At 40.8% G+C, this 21,777-nt stretch overlaps 1 protein-coding gene across 1 annotated transcript in view; it reads left to right on the forward strand.

The window, feature by feature from the left end:
- Nucleotides 1-21,777, forward strand: part of OTOGL (otogelin like) — a 307,829-nt gene that overhangs the window by 279,059 nt on the left and 6,993 nt on the right. Inside the window, exons 50-52 of the mRNA XM_040412979.1 lie at nt 3,558-3,662; nt 4,575-4,694; nt 5,834-5,879. Coding sequence (XP_040268913.1) covers nt 3,558-3,662; nt 4,575-4,694; nt 5,834-5,879 — 271 coding nt within the window. The remainder of the gene's footprint in view (nt 1-3,557; nt 3,663-4,574; nt 4,695-5,833; nt 5,880-21,777) is intronic.

Below are 21,777 nucleotides of genomic sequence, written 5' to 3' on the forward strand. Positions count from 1 at the left end.
TTAGCCTCCTAAGATCCGATTCTACTCCCTTTCTAAAGGCTGCCATTTCACCACAGAGCAGAATGGGTCCATATAATTATGTGGTACTGTATTATTCATGCATCTGTACAAAGGTGCCTAAACGTTCAGGTAAAATGCTTCACGGCTGTAACAGCAGCGGCTGTGCGCCGCTGTTCCCCTGCTTACTGCCGCGGTCCCGGGCACCGCGTACAGCGGTGATCTGCAGCCAATGCTTCCCATTCACCGCTGTAGTCCTGTGCTCTGTCTGTGTGGGTGCTGTTGTTCTGGGATCCGTTCCACAGTTTTCTCTCAGCCCTTTGCCACAGCATGCTTGCTGTTTGTTTCCTGCAACACTTCCTTAAGGGTCGGCACGTGTCACTTCCTGGGCTTTATGGGTTGGGTCATGTGAACTCGCTGACCTATCCTAGCCCTCCTGCACATATATAAGTGGCTCAGCCCCCTTCCCAGATCCCTCAGTGTCAAGGTCCTTGTGTCCTGCTAAGGTTCCTAGTTTCCGCTAGTGTTCCTGACTCGTATCTGTATTCCTGGACTCTGCCACCTGTTAGATCCCTTTCTGCTTGCCTTGACTCTTCTGTTGCCGATCCAGATTGCCTTACCTGTACCTGTGCCGCCTGCCCTGACCTTTTGCCTGTCTTACTACGCACCTCTGGTGCCTTTAGAGGAGGTAGGACATGTGGCACAGTGGATTCATACCCGCTGATTCATGACAACGGCACTGGCCAAAACATGAATATTTAGTTTATCTTTAGGAGTAACATTTTACATTTAACTAGGAGCAAGAAAATCCTATTAGTGTGCAGTGATGGACGAACATGGGCCAGGACGGTTTGCAAACGCGATCAAATGTTCGCGAACCGCAAGTTTGCGGCGGGCCCTATTCACTTTAATGGCAGGCGAACCTTAAAAACCTTCAGCTCATATTTGCAGCCACCAAATACTTAGTAGAAGTGCACAAATAGTTCCACAACATGAACAGTGACATACTAGAGGGGGATCAATGACAAAAATTCAAACAAAAAATATGTATCTTAATCAGGGGACATTTTTATGCGTCTTAAAGGGAAATTCTCTGAAATGTGCCCTGTTGGAGCCTAGAAATTTTTTATTTTAGGCCTTGGGCGTACGGGCCTTAAAAAATAGGCATTCACCTGACATAAAAGAAATTCTGATTATGTGGCTTGAGGTACAAAGTATTATGTGGTCAATGGATAAATATTTTACTGTAGGCTATGGACTACAGGCCCCAAACATTAGGCATTCACCGGACAGAAAAGATCAAGTGATTATGTGGCCGGAGGTATATTACACGGTCAATGGATATAAATTTTACTGCAGGCCAGTACAAATACAGGTCAAATACATATGTTTAAAAGAACTAAAAATATAAAAATGGATTAAAAACATGGCTAACGAAATCCCCCCTCTTGAAAAAACCCCTAATAATAATAGTTGAAATTCGATAATACGTGGTCGTCACTGGTGTTGAATTTCTCAGAGGCCCCAACAATTATTCATTCACCGCACAGAAAAGAACAAGGTAGATTACACGGTCACTGGATATCAATTTTGCAGCAGGCCAGTGGACTACAGGCCCTAAAAATTATGCATTCAGCGGACAGAAAAGAACAAGTATGTGACTGGAGGTAGATTACACGGTCATTGGATATCAATTTTACTGCAGGCCGATGTATTTACAGGCCCCAAAAATTATGCATTCAGCGGACAGAAAAGATCAAGTGATTATGTGGCTGGAGGTATATTAGACGGTCAATAAATATCAATTTTACTAAAGGCCAGTACAAATACAGGTCAAATACATGTTTAAAAGAGCTAAAAATATAAAATTGGATTAAAATTATGGCTAACGAAATCCCCCCTCTTGAAAAAAACCCTAATGATAATAGATGAAACATGTGGTCGTTACAGGTGTTGAATTCCTCCGAGGCCAAAAACATTAGGCATTAAACGGACAGAAAAGCCTTTTATGCCTCATTATTTACATAAGACAGGCACCATTCTTTGTTCTTGGTGTTGTAGGATATGTGTGGGCTGGCATGAGGAAATTCAATTAAACGTGGTCGTCACAGGTGTTGAATCCCTCTGAGATCCATGCCTCATTCATTTTTAGAAATCTGAGGTAGTCCACACTGTCGTGAGCTATGCGAGTGCGCTTATTGGTCACGATACCTCCTGCTGCGCTGAACATCCTTTCAGGCAGGATACTGGACAAGGGGCAAGCCAAGAGTTCCATGGCAAATTGTCCATGGCAAATAATTCCTCTGACTCGAGCAGAGGGGATATGGTGGTGGTGTCTTTGGGGGTGCACACAGCAGAGAGTGAAAAGGGTGCAGATAGAGAGGATGAGGAGGGTGCAGAAGCGGAAGGCTGAGTGAGCCACTGAACCAACTCTGGTGCGTCCTTTGACGTAATCGCATGCACCTTCTGCAACTTCCCACTTAGGCTCCGGTATGGTGCACCTGCCTGACCCCTACCACATCTGCGGAATAGCCTGCCTCTTCCTCTGCCTGTCATTTCCAAAATAACCCTGTGACAAAAGTCCCTATAGAAGAGCAGTATTTGTGGAAGAAGGTATATCACACCCCTGCCTCAATCAGTTTTTTTGGGGGGCAACTGGTATATCACAGTAGAAATGATCTGTTCCAATAGCGTTTGTCACTTTGTGTAGCTGCGGTAATGCAGCAAAACCGCAGACAAATGCTGCACTACCTAAATGCACTATATAGAACGTATATTATTGGTATATCACACCCCTGCCTCAATCACTTTTTTGGGGGGGCAACTGGTATATGACACCAATTGAAATTATTTATTCCAATAGCGTTTGTCACTCTGTGTAGCTGCGGTAACACAGCAGAACCGCAAACAAATGCTGCACAATACAAATTACAAATGCACTATAATATACTTTCTATGCTAGAAAGCATATTATAAGTATCTCACACCCCTCTGTAAGTCACACCTATCGATAGCACACCTATACCAGTCTTTAAAAGGACTTTTGTGGCCCTATTAGCTAGCGTTTTGTGTCCCTAACAGTCTGTCCCTGCTCCACACAGCAACCTTTCTCTACACTGGCAAAAGACTGAATGTAAAATGGCGGCCAGATCGGGTTTATTTATAAGGTAGGGGGTATGTCAATGTGCTGAAACGTCTCAATTGGCTGTCCTGTACCACCTGATGGATGTGTCATGGGTCAAAGTTCTTCACAATGTAAAAGAATATGGTGCAGGTGAACATCGCCATATGTTTGCCCGTTCGGCGAACGAGCAAAGTTCACAGCGAAACGACCGCCAGACGAACTGCAAGGTCATCTCTATTAGTGTGTTTCAGGTGACCATATTTTCAGTAATCCAACAGGGAGGTATTGCAATATATAGAATCTGTGCATAAAACTGATAAAGGAAGAATGAAAGCAATCAGGACGTGAAATTCTGATTGACCCAAAATACAATTGCGATACAAAATACATGTACCAATGTCATGCCTGTGACATTTTGCTTGTTGTAATTCTACAGAATCAAGTTTACATCCCATCAGCAAACCAACAGATATGCTGTGGAACTTGCAAAAATGTGTCATGCACGATTTACAGTGACAATGGAACATTCACTATATATGAGGTAAGATTACATCTTCTACATCTTCTACCAGAAATTTGTGCACCAAATGTAATGCTGAAGCAAAAATGTAGCACATTATTATATGATAAACCACTTAAAGGGAACCTGTCAGCATGAAAATGCAGTGTAATCTAAAGGTAGGATGTGATAGAGCAGGAGAAGCTGAGCCAAAGTTGAGCCTTGGTTGAAGTCAAAGAGGAGGTCCTATCAGTGATTGACAGCTACCTCTGTATGCATAGTCATAGAGGTAAGGCTGTCAGTCACTGATAGGACCTCCTTCTAGACTTCAAAGCCAGAATACTATTGATTACTGTACGGTATATCATTCTGCTCAGCTCCTCCTGCTATACAACATCATACCTTCGGCTCACACACCATGTTCAACATGACAGGTTCCCTTTAATGATATAATAAAAGAAATCTACAACAATGGTTGGTTCAACCTTTTCACGCCAAATACCCCCTAGTGACAAGAAGTACAAACTGAGTGTCCCCAAGGACTGGAAATTCAGTGCCAATTTTTAAATGTACACGTGTACATACATTGGAGATATAACTAATGCTAATATTGGAGGACTGGCAGTCTAACTATTGTTGGTACTAATATCCTATATTTATTGGTATGCTATGGATTTTTTTATTACTTTTAATATGATGATCATTTGTTTCAATATTGATTACAAATACAAAGGGATGTTTATTTTTATTAGGTATTTTAATAATTCCTATAAATTATATTATGACTGTTGCTAGTTTATCAATACAATTTGCCAGTCCAGTAAATTAAAGTTAATACAAATAGTTTTTATTATTTTTATATGAAATGTATAATGTGTTAATCCATGTTTGGACAAACACCAAAGGAAGCCAATTAAGAAAAAACATTTTATTGTTTTTTTATTTGTCTTGTAGGTGGGCGATTCATGGAATTCCAACTGCACCAAATATGAGTGCACAAAGACATCTGTAGGTGCCATGATTCTGGGTTCTAGCGTTGTCTGCCCTCCTTTTAATAGCACTGAATGTCTAAAGGTTTGTGTTGCCAGTATTAAAGACATACATGGTTTAATCTACTGTCCTTAATAACAATAATAATAATAATAAAATGTATTTATATAGCGCCACCATATTCCACAGTGCTTTACAAATTCATAGGGTTCATGTACAAAACAAAAGTAACTGGCTAATATGCAACTGAAACACTAGGAGTCAGGGCCCTGCTTGCAAGAGCTTACAATCTAGTCCTTGTAATGTACTGTGAATATCTAAAATGAAATTCACTCTGTGCATGTATTTCCTTTGGGCAAAGTACTGGGCTTTTATCTAACTGTATGACTGTTAATGTTCAATAACCACATTTTTGTCTCCTTTTATTTTAAGAAATGATTTGCATTACAAATGGTAGGGTTTTATAAAATCCATTCCCCAAGTACCTCATGCATGTCCCATTTAAAAGATTCCACACCTTATTGATGCACTGACAGATACTATCCCAGCTCTCCTGAACTGTTGTTTTTGTAGCAGGGTCCAGAAAATGTGTTACAGTAGGCATTTTGAGCAGCTATGGAGCTATAAATTTGTCACAGGGTCACAGATTTATTAAAAGAATGTATAGCCTGTGATATTGACTCCTCTCGACTCCTCTCCCCCCTACTTTTCTCTATGGCTTCTGTTTTACACTAAATTCAATGCAGGGCATGCATGATCCATGGCCCCCAGGGTGTGTAAAACACTTTATGTAACCAATGCCCTGATAATATAAACTTGAATAAAAATCTAGTATAAACTATATTGACTGTTTAGCAGTTTAGTGCACACATTTCTTAAAGGGATTTTCCAGTGAACAAAATTTATCACGAGATAGGTGATAAATGTATGATCCAAGGGGATCTGACCGATAGGAGTCTCACTGACCAAGAGAATGAGGATTCTTGAGTACCCAGTGTGAATGGAGCTTTGTGCGCTTGTATGACCACCACTCCATTCACCTCTGCAACACTAACACAGAAAGCCAGACACTTTACTTGGCAGTCCCACACCTTAATAGTTCTCAGGATGCTCATGTACTAAGCCTAAAGCTCATGTACTAACCTTAAATCTGCTTCAAAGTTTAGAGGATCAAACATTTTGAGCACATTATTTTTTGATTTGCCTTTTTAATTTCCTTTTAGAATGGAGGAACAATACAGACATATAACGATGGCTGCTGCAAGATATGTAAGTGCACTAAGCTGCGTTGTATGCTAGTTTTTGCTTTATATTGGAGAGCTGTGGTTTATTTAACTCACTTGCTGGGACATAAGAAAGGGAAGAAGCATGCAATGGCCACCCAATCAAGTTTTATCTCTTTAACCACTAGCACTCACAGGCCTTGCTTTTCATGGCTTACTACCTGGTGAATGATTTAACCTAACTGTTCTGGAGTATAACTTTCTACATGAAATAAAATTAGTGATGGAGCGATAACACATATCCAAGACACAATAAAAGAGGAGTGAAACAAAAATTTTTGAAAAAAGAACCAAAGATATGAACTAACAGACTTAACTATTGCCAGCCAATGCAAATTTTAGACAGGGACTCCAAAATATTCAGTAAACACATCTCAATCAATATTGCCTTAGAGGTTATTAGATATGGAGGCTACAATCAGCCAAGCCCTCCATGTAGCTCAAGCCGAAGACCATTACTTTGTAATAATCATTCAGTAAATCAAGAAACCTTCCACTTGTAACTGCTTAGCCTATTTCAGTAAACACCCAAAAAGATTACAATTTAGAATCCTATCTTTATATATATTGGAATTTTTCTACCTTCTCCAGTTAATCATAAATGTCATCAATCTAGTCATGTGAATGCATTGAAATGTGCAGCCTTGATACAAGCTTATGGTTTACCTAAAATGTATTCTGTAAGGATAGTAGTAATAAAACAGAACCGAAACAAACCCAAATTGTAACAGTCTGTGTATAGTAAGACCAGGTTCACATTATTATTGATTTAGATTACATCATTTTATATAACATCTTTCCACTCTGAAACATGTATGCTGACGTTTTTTATATTTTATTGCATTAAAGACATTAGCCAAGAAAACATATTTACTTATCCACACAATAGGTAATAAATGCATGATTGCTGGGCTGGTAGTCCGACTGTTGGGGTCCCCATATCAAAAATGAGGATCCTGTTTGAGAGGAGTGGTGCCCATTATATGCACTACCACTTAATAAAAATGTTTATGGGTCTGACAGAGATGCTTTCTTCCAAAAACAACTTCACCCCTGTCTACAGAATTGCAGCTCTGCCCCATCGACTCCAATGGAGCTGAGCAGACACACCAGACACAACCCATGGACAGGGGTATTGCTGTTTTTGAAGATAGCAACCATGTTTTTTTCTATACCAGGGCAACCCCTTTAAGGACAATTAAATATGCAATTTATATTGGGAAACAAAGGCAATAAATGATGAAATAAATATGTACTTCATTTGTTGGGTCCTTTCTGTTAAGAAGAAATACACTGCCTGTCCAAAAAAAAAGTCGCCACCTGGATTTAACTAAGCAAATAGTTATGAGCCTCCTATTGGATAATTACTGCATGGGCGATTATCTTTGATCTGGCAACAAGTTATTTAACCCCAACTGGTGCAATGAGTTGCTTCTCATTTTTTAAACAACCATGTCGAAAGACACATCTCGTGGTCGTGGAAAAGATGTTAGTCTGTTTGAGAAGGGTGAAATCATTGGCATGCATCAAGCAGAGAAAACATCTAAGGAGATTGCAGAAACTACTACAATTGGGTTAAGAACTGTCCAACGCATTATTAAAAACTGGAAGGGGACCCATCGTATTCGAGGAAGAAATGTGGCAGGAAAAAAATCCTGAATGCTCGTGATCGGCGATCACTTAAATGTTTGGTGAAATTAAATCGAAGAAAAACAACAGTAGAACTCAGGGCTATGTTTAATAGTGAAAGTAAGAGCATTCCCACACACACAATGCAAAGAGAACTCAAGGGATTGGGACTGAACAGCTGTGTAGCCATAAGAAAACCACTAATCAGTGAGGCAAACCAGAAAAAAAGGCTTAAATTTGCTAGGGAGCATAAAGATTGGACTCTGGAGCAATGGAAGAAGGTCATGTGGTCTGATGAGTCCAGATTTACCCTGTTGCAGAGTGATGGGCGCATCAGGGTAAGAAGAGAGGCAGATGAAGTGATGCACCCATCATGTCTGGTGCCTACTGTACAAGCCTGTGGGGGCAGTGCTATGATCTGGGGTTGCTGCAGTTGGTCAGGTCTAGGTTCAGCAACAGTATGTTCTCCAAGAATGAGGTCAGCTGACTACCTGAACATACTGAATGACCAGGTTATTCCATCAATGGATTTTTTCTTCCCTGATGGCACGGGCATATTCCAAGATGACAATGCCAGAATTCATCAGGCTAAAATTGTGAAAGAGTGGTTCAGGGAGCATGAGACATCATTTTCACACATGAATTGGCCACCACAGAGTCCAGACCTTAACCCAATTGAGAATCTTTGGGATGTGCTGGAGAAGGCTTTGCGCAGCAGTCAGACTCTACCATAATCAATGCAAGATCTTGGTGATAAATTAATGCAACACTGGATGGAAATAAATCTTGTGACATTGCAGAAGCTTATCAAAACAATGCCACAGAGAATGCGTGCCGTAATCAAAGCTAAAGGCTTTTTTTTTTTGGACAGGCAGTGTATGCCTAAAACAATGCTGGTGTGAACCGTACTAAAATCACATACTGTACAATCACAAATTATATTTTTAAAATTTGTAAAATATCATACATACTTTTTAAAAGCATCATTCTTGTATTGTAACCAATATCTAAATTGTTAATAAATTTAATATACCTTATTATTGATTATATGGTTTGTACCAAGGCCAGTTTATGTGGTATAACACCATTTTACTCTGTTTCACTATTACAGACTAATGTTGCCCTCATTTTATAGCATGTATTCTTTTATGAATGCATTTAATACCATATTTGTTGACCTTCCAGGGGTTGTCCAGGATTAGAGTATCTGCTTTTTTCCACCACTCTTGTCGACGGGTTGTGTCTGGTATTGCAGATTAGTCCTATTTAAAATCAATGGTTATGCACAAAGGTAATAAGGCCTATAAAGTAAACACCTAGCGCTCCATCTAATAACCGAAAACCCACAAATAATGCACTAGACCAGCAATTAATGAAGAAAATTATGACTTAAATATAAATATTAAAGAAAAATTGATAAAATGCACTTAAAAACATATAAGAGGGACATACTTAAGATAAGACAGTGATACTAAGGTACTGCATTATATTATAGCATGTATGGTACCCTGAAAGCTAATCCCAGTCATAACCATACCAAAAATAATATCTCTGGACTAATCCTAGGGCCAGCAAAAAATAGGTAACAATAGTCAAATGAGTTAAGTAATAACAAAATATACCGACCAAAGTAGAGCATCGGACATCCCAACGTATCTTTTACACCCAAAACTTCTTCAGGGGGTAAAATGGTGATCATCTGTAGTGCATTTTATATAGCGTCCCACCAATGAAATGGCATTGAGCACAGCAGAAAGATAATTAATACATTCATTAAATACACCAAACAGGAAGTGATGTGCTTGGCATTCAGGCATACATGTGACTGTAATGAGGCAATAAATTAATGTATTAATTATCTTTATGCTGTGCTTAATGTTATTTTATTGGTGGGTTGATATATAAAATGCACTACAGATGATCCCAATTTTACCCCCAGAAGAAGCTTTGGGTGTAAAAGATATGTTGGGATGTCCTATGGGCTACTTTGGTCGGTATATTCTGCTTTTTCTCATCTCCCCAAATTTGTTGTTGGACGCAGAATTAGTCCAGAGACCTTGTTTTTTGAATGGTTATGGGAATAACCAGCAGGGTGCCATATGTGCTATAATATTAGTAGTATCTTAGTATCACCATCATAGGTATGTTCCTCTTCTATGTTTTTAAGTGTAGTTTACCTATATATCTAATAAAGTCATGATTTTATTCATTGTTGGCTGAGTGCATTATTTGTGAAAGTCATTTGTTTTTTTGAAAGTCATTGGTCGTGATATGCAACACCAGACATGAACCCAACACAACCACTTTAACCACCTCCGGACCGCTGTACGCACAGACGCGTCCTGGAGGTGGTTGATTCATTCCTCCTGGACGCGCCGGCGCGTCCTCTCGCGAGACGCGAGATTTCCTGTGAACGCGCGCACACAGGCGCGCGCGCTCACAGGAACGGAAGGTAAGAGAGTTGATCTCCAGCCTGCCAGCGGCGATCGTTCGCTGGCAGGCTGGAGATGTGTTTTTTTTAACCCCTAACAGGTATATTAGACGCTGTTTTGATAACAGCGTCTAATATACCTGCTACCTGGTCCTCTGGTGGTCCCATTTGTTTGGATCGACCACCAGAGGACACAGGTAGCTCAGTAAAGTCCCACCAAGCACCACTACACTACACTACCCCCCCCCCCCCCCCGTCACTTATTAACCCCTTATTAGCCCCTGATCACCCCTAATCACCCCTGATCACCCCATATAGACTCCCTGATCACCCCCCTGTCATTGATTACCCCCCTGTCATTGATCAACCCCCTGTAAAGCTCCATTCAGATGTCCGCATGATTTTTACGGATCCACTGATAGATGGATCGGATCCGCAAAACGCATCCGGACGTCTGAATGAAGCCTTACAGGGGCATGATCAATGACTGTGGTTATCACCCCATATAGACTCCCTGATCACCCCCCTGTCATTGATCACCCCCCTGTCATTGATTACCCCCCTGTAAAGCTCCATTCAGACGTCCGCATGATTTTTACGGATCCACTGATAGATGGATCGGATCCGCAAAACGCATCCGGACGTCTGAATGAAGCCTTACAGGGGCATGATCAATGACTGTGGTGATCACCCCATATAGACTCCCTGATCACCCCCCTGTAAAGCTCCATTCAGATGTCCGCATGATTTTTACGGATCCACTGATAGATGGATCGGATCCGCAAAACGCATCCGGACGTCTGAATGAAGCCTTACAGGGGCATGATCAATGACTGTGGTGATCACCCCATATAGACTCCCTGATCACCCCCCTGTAAAGCTCCATTCAGATGTCCGCATGATTTTTACGGATCCACTGATAGATGGATCGGATCCGCAAAACGCATCCGGACGTCTGAATGAAGCCTTACAGGGGCATGATCAATGACTGTGGTTATCACCCCATATAGACTCCCTGATCACCCCCCTGTCATTGATCACCCCCCTGTCATTGATTACCCCCCTGTAAAGCTCCATTCAGACGTCCGCATGATTTTTACGGATCCACTGATAGATGGATCGGATCCGCAAAACGCATCCGGACGTCTGAATGAAGCCTTACAGGGGCATGATCAATGACTGTGGTGATCACCCCATATAGACTCCCTGATCACCCCCCTGTAAAGCTCCATTCAGATGTCCGCATGATTTTTACGGATCCACTGATAGATGGATCGGATCCGCAAAACGCATCCGGACGTCTGAATGAAGCCTTACAGGGGCATGATCAATGACTGTGGTGATCACCCCATATAGACTCCCTGATCACCCCCCTGTAAAGCTCCATTCAGATGTCCGCATGATTTTTACGGATCCACTGATAGATGGATCGGATCCGCAAAACGCATCCGGACGTCTGAATGAAGCCTTACAGGGGCATGATCAATGACTGTGGTGATCACCCCATATAGACTCCCTGATCACCCCCCTGTCATTGATTACCCCCCTGTCATTGATCACCCCCCTGTAAAGCTCCATTCAGACGTCCGCATGATTTTTACGGATCCACTGATAGATGGATCGGATCCGCAAAACGCATCCGGACGTCTGAATGAAGCCTTACAGGGGCATGATCAATGACTGTGGTTATCACCCCATATAGACTCCCTGATCACCCCCCTGTCATTGATTACCCCCCTGTAAAGCTCCATTCAGACGTCCGCATGATTTTTACGGATCCACTGATAGATGGATCGGATCCGCAAAACGCATCCGGACGTCTGAATGAAGCCTTACAGGGGCATGATCAATGACTGTGGTGATCACCCCATATAGACTCCCTGATCACCCCCCTGTCATTGATTACCCCCCTGTCATTGATCACCCCCCTGTAAAGCTCCATTCAGACGTCCGCATGATTTTTACGGATCCACTGATGGATGGATCGGATCCGCAAAACGCATCCGGACGTCTGAATGAAGCCTTACACGGGCGTGATAAATGACTGTGGTTATCACCCCATATAGACTCCCTGATCACCCCCCTGTCATTGATCACCACCCCTGTCATTGATCACCCCCCCTGTCATTGATCACCCCCCCTGTCATTGATCACCCCCCCTGTCATTGATCACCCCCCCTGTCATTGATCACCCCCCTGTTATTGATCAACCCCCTGTCATTGATCAACCCCCCTGTCATTGATCACCCCCCTGTCATTGATCACCCCCCTGTAAGGCTCCATTCAGACATTTTTTTGGCCCAAGTTAGCGGAATTATTATTTTTTTTTCTTACAAAGTCTCATATTCCACTAACTTGTGACAAAAAATAAAATCTCACATGAACTCACCATACCCCTCACGGAATCCAAATGCGTAAAAATTTTTAGACATTTATATTCCAGACTTCTTCTCACGCTTTAGGGCCCCTAGAATGCCAGGGCAGTATAAATACCCCACATGTGACCCCATTTCGGAAAGAAGACACCCCCAGGTATTCCGTGAGGGGCATATTGAGTCCATGAAAGATTGAAATTTTTGTCCCAAGTTAGCGGAACGGGAGACTTTGTGAGAAAAAAATAAAAAATATCAATTTCCGCTAACTTGTGCCAAAAAAAAAAAATTTCTATGAACTCGCCATGCCCCTCATTGAATACCTTGGGGTGTCTTCTTTCCAAAATGGGGTCACATGTGGGGTATTTATACTGCCCTGGCATTCTAGGGGCCCCAAAGCGTGAGAAGAAGTCTGGTATCCAAATGTCTAAAAATGCCCTCCTAAAAGGAATTTGGGCCCCTTTGCGCATCTAGGCTGCAAAAAAGTGTCACACATCTGGTATCGCCGTACTCAGGAGAAGTTGGGGAATGTGTTTTGGGGTGTCTTTTTACATATACCCATGCTGGGTGAGATAAATATCTTGGTCAAATGCCAACTTTGTATAAAAAAATGGGAAAAGTTGTCTTTTGCCAAGATATTTCTCTCACCCAGCATGGGTATATGTAAAATGACACCCCAAAACACATTCCCCAACTTCTCCCGAGTACGGAGATACCAGATGTGTGACACTTTTTTGCAGCCTAGGTGGGCAAAGGGGCCCATATTCCAAAGAGCACCTTTCGGATTTCACTGGTCATTTACCTACTTACCACACATTAGGGCCCCTGGAAAATGCCAGGGCAGTATAACTACCCCACAAGTGACCCCATTTTGGAAAGAAGACACCCCAAGGTATTCCGTGAGGGGCATGGCGAGTTCCTAGAATTTTTTATTTTTTGTCACAAGTTAGTGGAAAATGATGATTTTTTTTTTTTTTTTTTTTTTTCATACAAAGTCTCATATTCCACTAACTTGTGACAAAAAATAAAAACTTCCATGAACTCACTATGCCCATCAGCGAATACCTTGGGGTCTATTCTTTCCAAAATGGGGTCACTTGTGGGGTAGGTATAATGCCCTGGTATTTTAGGGGCCCAAATGTGTGGTAAGGAGTTTGAAATCAAATTCTGTAAAAAATGACCAGTGAAATCCGAAAGGTGCTCTTTGGAATATGGGCCCCTTTGCCCACCTAGGCTGCAAAAAAGTGTCACACATCTGGTATCTCCGTACTCAGGAGAAGGTGGGGAATGTGTTTTGGGGTGTCATTTTACATATACCCATGCTGGGTGAGATAAATATCTTGGTCAAATGCCAACTTTGTATAAAAAAATGGGAAAAGTTGTCTTTTGCCAAGATATTTCTCTCACCCAGCATGGGTATATGTAAAAAGACACCCCAAAACACATTCCCCAACTTCTCCTGAGTACGGAGATACCACATGTGTGGCACTTTTTTGCAGCCTAGGTGGGCAAAGGGGCCCATATTCCAAAGAGCACCTTTTGGATTTCACTGGTCATTTACCTACTTACCACACATTAGGGCCCCTGGAAAATGCCAGGGCAGTATAACTACCCCACAAGTGACCCCATTTTGGAAAGAAGACACCCCAAGGTATTCCGTGAGGGGCATGGCGAGTTCCTAGAATTTTTTATTTTTTGTCACAAGTTAGTGGAAAATGATGATTTTTTTTATATATTTTTTTTTTTCATACAAAGTCTCATATTCCACTAACTTGTGACAAAAAATAAAAACTTCCATGAACTCACTATGCCCATCAGCGAATACCTTGGGGTCTCTTCTTTCCAAAATGGGGTCACTTGTGGGGTAGTTATACTGCCCTGGCATTCTAGGGGCCCAAATGTGTGGTAAGGAGTTTGAAATCAAATTCTGTAAAAAATGACGAGTGAAATCCGAAAGGTGCTCTTTGGAATATGGGCCCCTTTGCCCACCTAGGCTGCAAAAAAGTGTCACACATCTGGTATCTCCGTATTCAGGAGAAGTTGGGGAATGTGTTTTGGGGTGTCTTTTTACATATACCCATGCTGGGTGAGAGAAATATCTTGGCAAAAGACAACTTTTCCCATTTTTTTTATACAAAGTTGGCATTTGACCAAGATATTTATCTCACCCAGCATGGGTATATGTAAAATGACACCCCAAAACACATTCCCCAACTTCTACTGAATACGGAGATACCAGATGTGTGACACTTTTTTGCAGCCTAGGTGGGCAAAGGGGCCCACATTCCAAAGAGCACCTTTCGGATTTCACTGGTCAGTTTTTACAGAATTTGATTTCAAACTCCTTACCACACATTTGGGCCCCTAGAATGCCAGGGCAGTATAACTACCCCACAAGTGACCCCATTTTGGAAAGAAGAGACCCCAAGGTATTTCGTGATGGGCATAGTGAGTTCATGGAAGTTTTTATTTTTTGTCACAAGTTAGTGGAATATGAGACTTTGTAAGAAAAAAAAAAAAAAAAAAAAAAATCATCATTTTCCGCTAACTTGTGACAAAAAATAAAAAGTTCTATGAACTCACTATGCCCATCAGCGAATACCTTAGGGTGTGTACTTTCCGAAATGGGGTCATTTGTGGGGTGTTTGTACTGTCTGGGCATTGTAGAACCTCAGGAAACATGACAGGTGTTCAGAAAGTCAGAGCTGCTTCAAAAAGCGGAAATTCACATTTTTGTACCATAGTTTGTAAACGCTATAACTTTTACCCAAACCATTTTTTTTTTACCCAAACATTTTTTTTTTATCAAAGACATGTAGAACAATAAATTTAGAGCAAAATTTATATATGGATGTCATTTTTTTTGCAAAATTTTACAACTGAAAGTGAAAAATGTCATTTTTTTGCAAAAAAATCGTTAAATTTCGATTAATAACAAAAAAAGTAAAAATGTCAGCAGCAATGAAATACCACCAAATGAAAGCTCTATTAGTGAGAAGAAAAGGAGGTAAAATTCATTTGGGTGGTAAGTTGCATGACCGAGCAATAAATGGTGAAAGTAGTGTAGGTCAGAAGTGTAAAAAGTGGCCTGGTCTTTCAGGGTGTTTAAGCACTGGGGGCTGAGGTGGTTAATGTTCATATAATGTACTAATAGGACTGGCTCTCGACAAATCACCCTCACTTTATTTACTCACCACACATATAAATATTTATTCAAATATTATAAAATTATCAATTATTGACCCAGGTATAAATTTTGCAGAGCTCACGCATAAAAACTAATATATATATATATATATATATATATATATATATACAGTACAGACCAAAAGTTTGGACACACCTTCTCATTCAAAGAGTTTTCTTTATTTTCATGACTATGAAGGCATCAAAACTATGAATTAACACATGTGGAATTATATACATAACAAACAAGTGTGAAACAACTGAAAATATGTCATATTCTAGGTTCTTCAAAGTAGCCACCTTTTGCTTTGATTACTGCTTTGCACACTCTTGGCATTCTCTTGATGAGCTTCAAGAGGTAGTCCCCTGAAATGGTCTTCCAACAGTCTGGAAGGAGTTCCCAGAGATGCTTAGCACTTGTTGGCCCTTTTGCCTTCACTCTGCAGTCCAGCTCACCCCAAATCATCTCGATTGGGTTCAGGTCCGGTGACTGTGGAGGCCAGGTCATCTGGCGCAGCACCCCATCACTCTCCTTCATGGTCAAATAGCCCTTACTTTCAAAGTTTTCCCAATTTTTCGGCTGACTGACTGACCTTCATTTCTTAAAGTAATGATGGCCACTCGTTTTTCTTTACTTAGCTTCTTTTTTCTTGCCATAATGCAAATTCTAACAGTCTATTTTGTAGGACTATCAGCTGTGTATCCACCTGACTTCTCCTCAACGCAACTGATGGTCCCAACCCCATTTATAAGGCAAGAAATCCCACTTATTAAACCTGACAGGGCACACCTGTGAAGTGAAAACCATTTCAGGGGACTACCTCTTGAAGCTCATCAAGAGAATGCCAAGAGTGTGCAAAGCATTAATCAAAGCAAAAGGTGGCTACTTTGAAGAACCTAGAACATGACATATTTTCAGTTGTTTCACACTTTTTTGTTATGTATATAATTCCACATGTGTTAATTCATAGTTTTGATGCCTTTATAATCATGAAAATAAAGAAAACTCTTTGAATGAGAAGGTGTGTCCAAACTTTTGGTCTGTACTGTATATATATATATATATATATATATATACAGTACAGACCAAAAGTTTGGACACACCTTCTCATTCAAAGAGTTTTCTTTATTTTCATGACTATGAAAATTGTAGATTCACACTGAAGGCATCAAAACTATGAATTAACACATGTGGAATTATATACATAACAAATAAGTGTGAAACAACTGAAAATATGTAATATTCTAGGTTCTTCAAAGTAGCCACTTTTTGCTTTGATTACTGCTTTGCACACTCTTGGCATTCTCTTGATGAGCTTCAAGAGGTAGACCCCTGAAATGGTTTTCACTTCACAGGTGTGCCCTGTCAGGTTTAATAAGTGGGATTTCTTGCCTTATAAATGGGGTTGGGACCATCAGTTGCGTTAAGGAGAAGTCAGGTGGATACACAGCTGATAGTCCTACTGAATAGACTGTTAGCTGTTTTTTTCTTGCCATACAAATTCTAAGTAAAGAAAAACTAGTGGCCATCATTACTTTAAGAAATGAAGGTCAGTTAGTCAGCCGAAAAATTGGGAAAACTTTGAAAGTAAGGGCTATTTGACCATGAAGGAGAGTGATGGGGTGCTGCGCCAGATGACCTGGCCTCCACAGTCACCGGACCTAAACCCAATCGAGATGGTTTGGGGTGAGCTGGACCGCAGAGTGAAGGCAAAAGGGCCAACAAGTGCTAAGCATCTCTGGGAACTCCTTCAAGATTGTTGGAAGACCATTTCACATGTATATAATTCCACATGTGTTAATTCATAGCTTTGATGCCTTCATAGTCATGAAAATAAAGAAAACTCTTTGAATGAGAAGGTGTGTCCAAACTTTTGGTCTGTACTGTATATATATATATATATATATATATATATATAAAAATGGCCCAACAGATTTGCTGAAGTTATGTTTCTGGACGGTAATTCATTCAGTCAATTTTGTTGTCATTTAATCATCGACTTATTTGCAGCTAATCCCATTCATTATTTAATTGTGTTTGTATTTAATATTGCATGTATTCATGCCTTTATAATCTGTCTAATCCTTTCAATGAATAATATATGTATAGGATTTTATCATCACACTGGCTGGTAATTTTACAGCGTAAATTCCAATGTAGATGGCAAGGTTATACGTGCGCTTTGTGCCTGTGTTGTTAGGATATATTCACCTTAAGCCAGATGAATTGTTGGGTTACTCACGATCACGGTGTGCTATACAGGATTTCGCACCACATGTGTCTCTGCCCGTTGTGTCTCTCTCCTTATCGGGTCTCTGTGGTTTCCAATCGGCTTGTGATAAGCTATAGGGCTGCACTCCCCGCTGTCTCTGCACACTAGCGTACTCTTCCAGATACTGCCCAGAACGCTGTATATCAGTCCTCTGTATGTCATTCGAGTATGTACCACTGAGGAAGAAACAAGTTTGCTTCGAAACGCGTCTGGTGAAAGAATGCCAACAGAAAGATAGGGTGGACGAAGATCTACCTTTTCATATAAATCGCAATAACATCGGACTGATATACAGCGTTCTGGGCAGAGTACGCTAGTGTACTTAGACGGCGGGGAGTGCAGCCCTATAGCTTACCACAAGCCGATTGGAAAACACAGAGACCCGATAAGGGTGAATATATCCTAACAACACAGGCACAAAGCGCACGTATAACCTTGCCATCTACATTGGAATTTACGCTGTAAAATTACCAGCCAGTGTGATGATAAAATCCTATACATATATTATTCATTGAAAGGATAAGATAGATTATAAAGGCATGAATACATGCAATATTAAATACAAACATAATTAAACAATGAATGGGATTAGCTACAAATAAGTCGATGATGAAATGACAACAAAATTGACTGAATGAATTACCGTCCAGTAACATAACTTCAGCAAATCCGTTTGGCCAATATATATATATATATATATATATATATATATATATATATATATATATATATATAAATGGAAAAAGAGATGGCAGCACCGTCACAGTAAAAAATGAAAAAAGGGTGCACAGGCCCAGTATGGATATAAGCCAATCCAACAAAATATAGAAGATGAAAAAAGGGCAGCACTCCAATAGATAAAAATAAAATAAACTTTATTTACCCATAAGGCTGTAGCGACGTTTCGGCTCCTACACAGGAGCCTTCCTCAAGCCAGGCTTGAGGAAGGCTCCTGTGTAGGAGCCGAAACGTCGCTACAGCCTTATGGGTAAATAAAGTTTATTTTATTTTTATCTATTGGAGTGCTGCCCTTTTTTCATCTTCTATATATATATATATATAATATATATATATATATATATATATATATATATATACAGTTGCAAGAAAAAGTATGTGAACCCTTTGTAACAATTTGGATTTCTGCACAAATTGGTCATAAAATGTGATCTGATCTTTATCTAAGTCACAACAATAGACAATCACAGTCTGCTTAAACTAATAACACACAAAGAATTAAATGTTACCATGTTTTTATTGAACACACCATGTAAACATTCACAGTGCAGGTGGAAAAAGTATATGAACCCCTAAACTAATGACATCTCCAAGAGATAATTGGAGTGAGGTGTCCGCCAACTGGAGTCCAATCAATGAGATGAGATTGGAGGTGTTGGTTACAGCTGCCCTGCCCATAAAAAACACACACCAGTTATGGGTTTGCTCTTCACAAGAAGCATTGCCTGAAGGGAATCATGCCTCGCACAAAAGAGCTCTCAGAAGACCTACGATTAAGAATTGTTGACTTGCATAAAGCTGGAAAGGGTTATAAAAGTAGTTCCAAAAGCCTTGCTGTTCATCAGTCCACGGTAAGACAAATTGTCTATAAATGGAGAAAGTTCAGCACTGCTGCTAGTCTCCCTAAGAGTGGCCATCCTGTAAAGATGACTGCAAGAGCACAGCGCAGACTGCTCAATGAGGTGAAGAAGAATCCTAGAGTGTCAGCTAAAGACTTACAAAAGTCTCTGGCATATGCTAACATCCCTGTTAGCGAATCTATGATACATAAAACACTAAACAAGAATGGATTTCACGGGAGGATACCACAGAGGAAGCCACTGCTGTCCAAAAAAAATAAAACATTGCTGCACGTTTACAGTTTGTACAAGAGCACCTGGATGTTCCACAGCAGTACTGGCAAAATATTCTGTGGACAGATGAAACCAAAGTTGAGTTGTTTGGAAGACACACACAACACTATGTGTGTAGAAAAAGAGTCAGAGTCCTGACCTCAACCCGATTGAGATGCTGTGGAATGACCTCAAGAAAGCGATTCACACCAGACATTCCAAGAATATTGCTGAACTGAAACAGCTCTGTAAAGAGAAATGGTCAAGAATTACTCCTGACCGTTGTGCACGTCTGATCTGCAACTACAAGAAACATTTGGTTGAAGTTATTGCTGCCAAAGGAGGTTCAACCAATTATTAAATCCAAGGGTTCAGATACTTTTTCCACCTGCACTGTGAATGTTTACATGGTGTGTTCAATAAAAACATGGTAACATTTAATTCTTTGTGTGTTATTAGTTTAAGCAGACTGTGATTGTCTATTGTTGTGACTTAGGCCTCTTTCACACTTGCGTTGTCCGGATCCGGCGTGTACTCCACTTGCCGGAATTACACTCCGGATCCGGAAAAACGCAAGTGTACTGAAAGCATTTGAAGACGGAACCGTCTTCCAAATGCTTTCAGTGTTACTATGGCACCCAGGACGCTATTAAAGTCCTGGTTGCCATAGTAGGAGCGGGGAGCGGTATACTTACAGTCCGTGCGGCTCCCGGGGCGCTCCAGAATGACGTCAGAGCGCCCCATGCGCATGGATGACGTGATCCATGCGATCACGTGATCCATGCGCTTGGGGCGCCCTGACGTCACTCTGGAGCGCCCGGGGAGCCGCACGGACGGTAAGTACACTGCTTCCCCGCTCCCCGCTACACTTACCATGGCTGTCAGGACTTTAGCGTCCCGGCAGCCATGGTAACCACTCTGAAAAAGCTAAATGTCGGCTCCGGCAATGCGCCGAAACGACGTTTAGCTTAAGGCCGGATCCGGATCAATGCCTTCCAATGGGCATTAATTCCGGATCCGGCCTTGCGGCAAGTGTTCCGGATTTTTGGCCGGAGCAAAAAGCGCAGCATGCTGCGGTATTTTCTCCGGCCAACAAACGTTCCGTACCGGAACTGAAGACATCCTGATGCATCCTGAACGGATTACTCTCCATTCAGAATGCATTAGGATAATCCTGATCAGGATTCTTCCGGCATAGAGCCCCGACGACGGAACTCTATGCCGGAAGACAATAACGCAGGTGTGAAAGAGCCCTAAGATGAAGATCAGATCACATTTTATGACCAATTTGTGCAGAAATCCATATCATTCCAAAGGGTTCACATACTTTTTCTTGCAACTGTATATATATATATATATATATATATATATATATATTTATATTTAAGTTTTTATGCGTGAGCTCTGCAAAATTTATACCTGGTTTAATAATTGATGCATATTTTTGTGATGTATTTTTTATAATATTTTAATGAATGTTTATATGTATGGTGAGTATATAAAGTGCGGGTGATTTGTCGAGAGCTAGTCCTATTAGTACATTATTTGCACTTGGTTTTATGCCGTAGGGTGAACGGCTGACTGAGCTCCACACTAGCTGGTGAGCTCTCTCAAATTAGCAATAAACTTTAATGTTCATGTCTTCCCCCCCCCCCCCCCCTATTCAATACTGTTCCCTACTGGAGACAAAGGCCCAAACTAGACATTTAAAAAAATGCTAAAAATCAGATGATAAATACAAATCTATTGCTAACATCAATATTATTGTAAATTCTTTTGCAATTGCAGCACTTTTAAATAATAGGATAAATGTCCTTTGAAGCTGGTTGCAAAAAAAGACCTAGAAAGTCAATGTTATACTTCAGAAAAATAAAACTAAACCAATATTTGTAACGTGCTACTTTATCTGCTAATAAAACAATAACCAAAAGCATGTGCTCTGTGGGTAGGACCATCTACGTCAGTGGCTTGCAAATGTAAGGGTTGTAATGGGCAAGACTAAATAAAGCTTGATTAAATGCATGCAGAGTGAGTCCATGTATTTAATTCTTACCTTGCCATAACCTCTTTGCAATTTAAAGTTGTAAGTTTTTCTTTTATGGCTGCAGCTGTGAGTCAGGAACTTCTGGTGTGATATTTTATG

This window comes from Bufo bufo, chromosome 1 (assembly GCF_905171765.1).
Source record: "Bufo bufo chromosome 1, aBufBuf1.1, whole genome shotgun sequence".
Taxonomy (NCBI): Eukaryota; Metazoa; Chordata; class Amphibia; order Anura; family Bufonidae; genus Bufo; species Bufo bufo.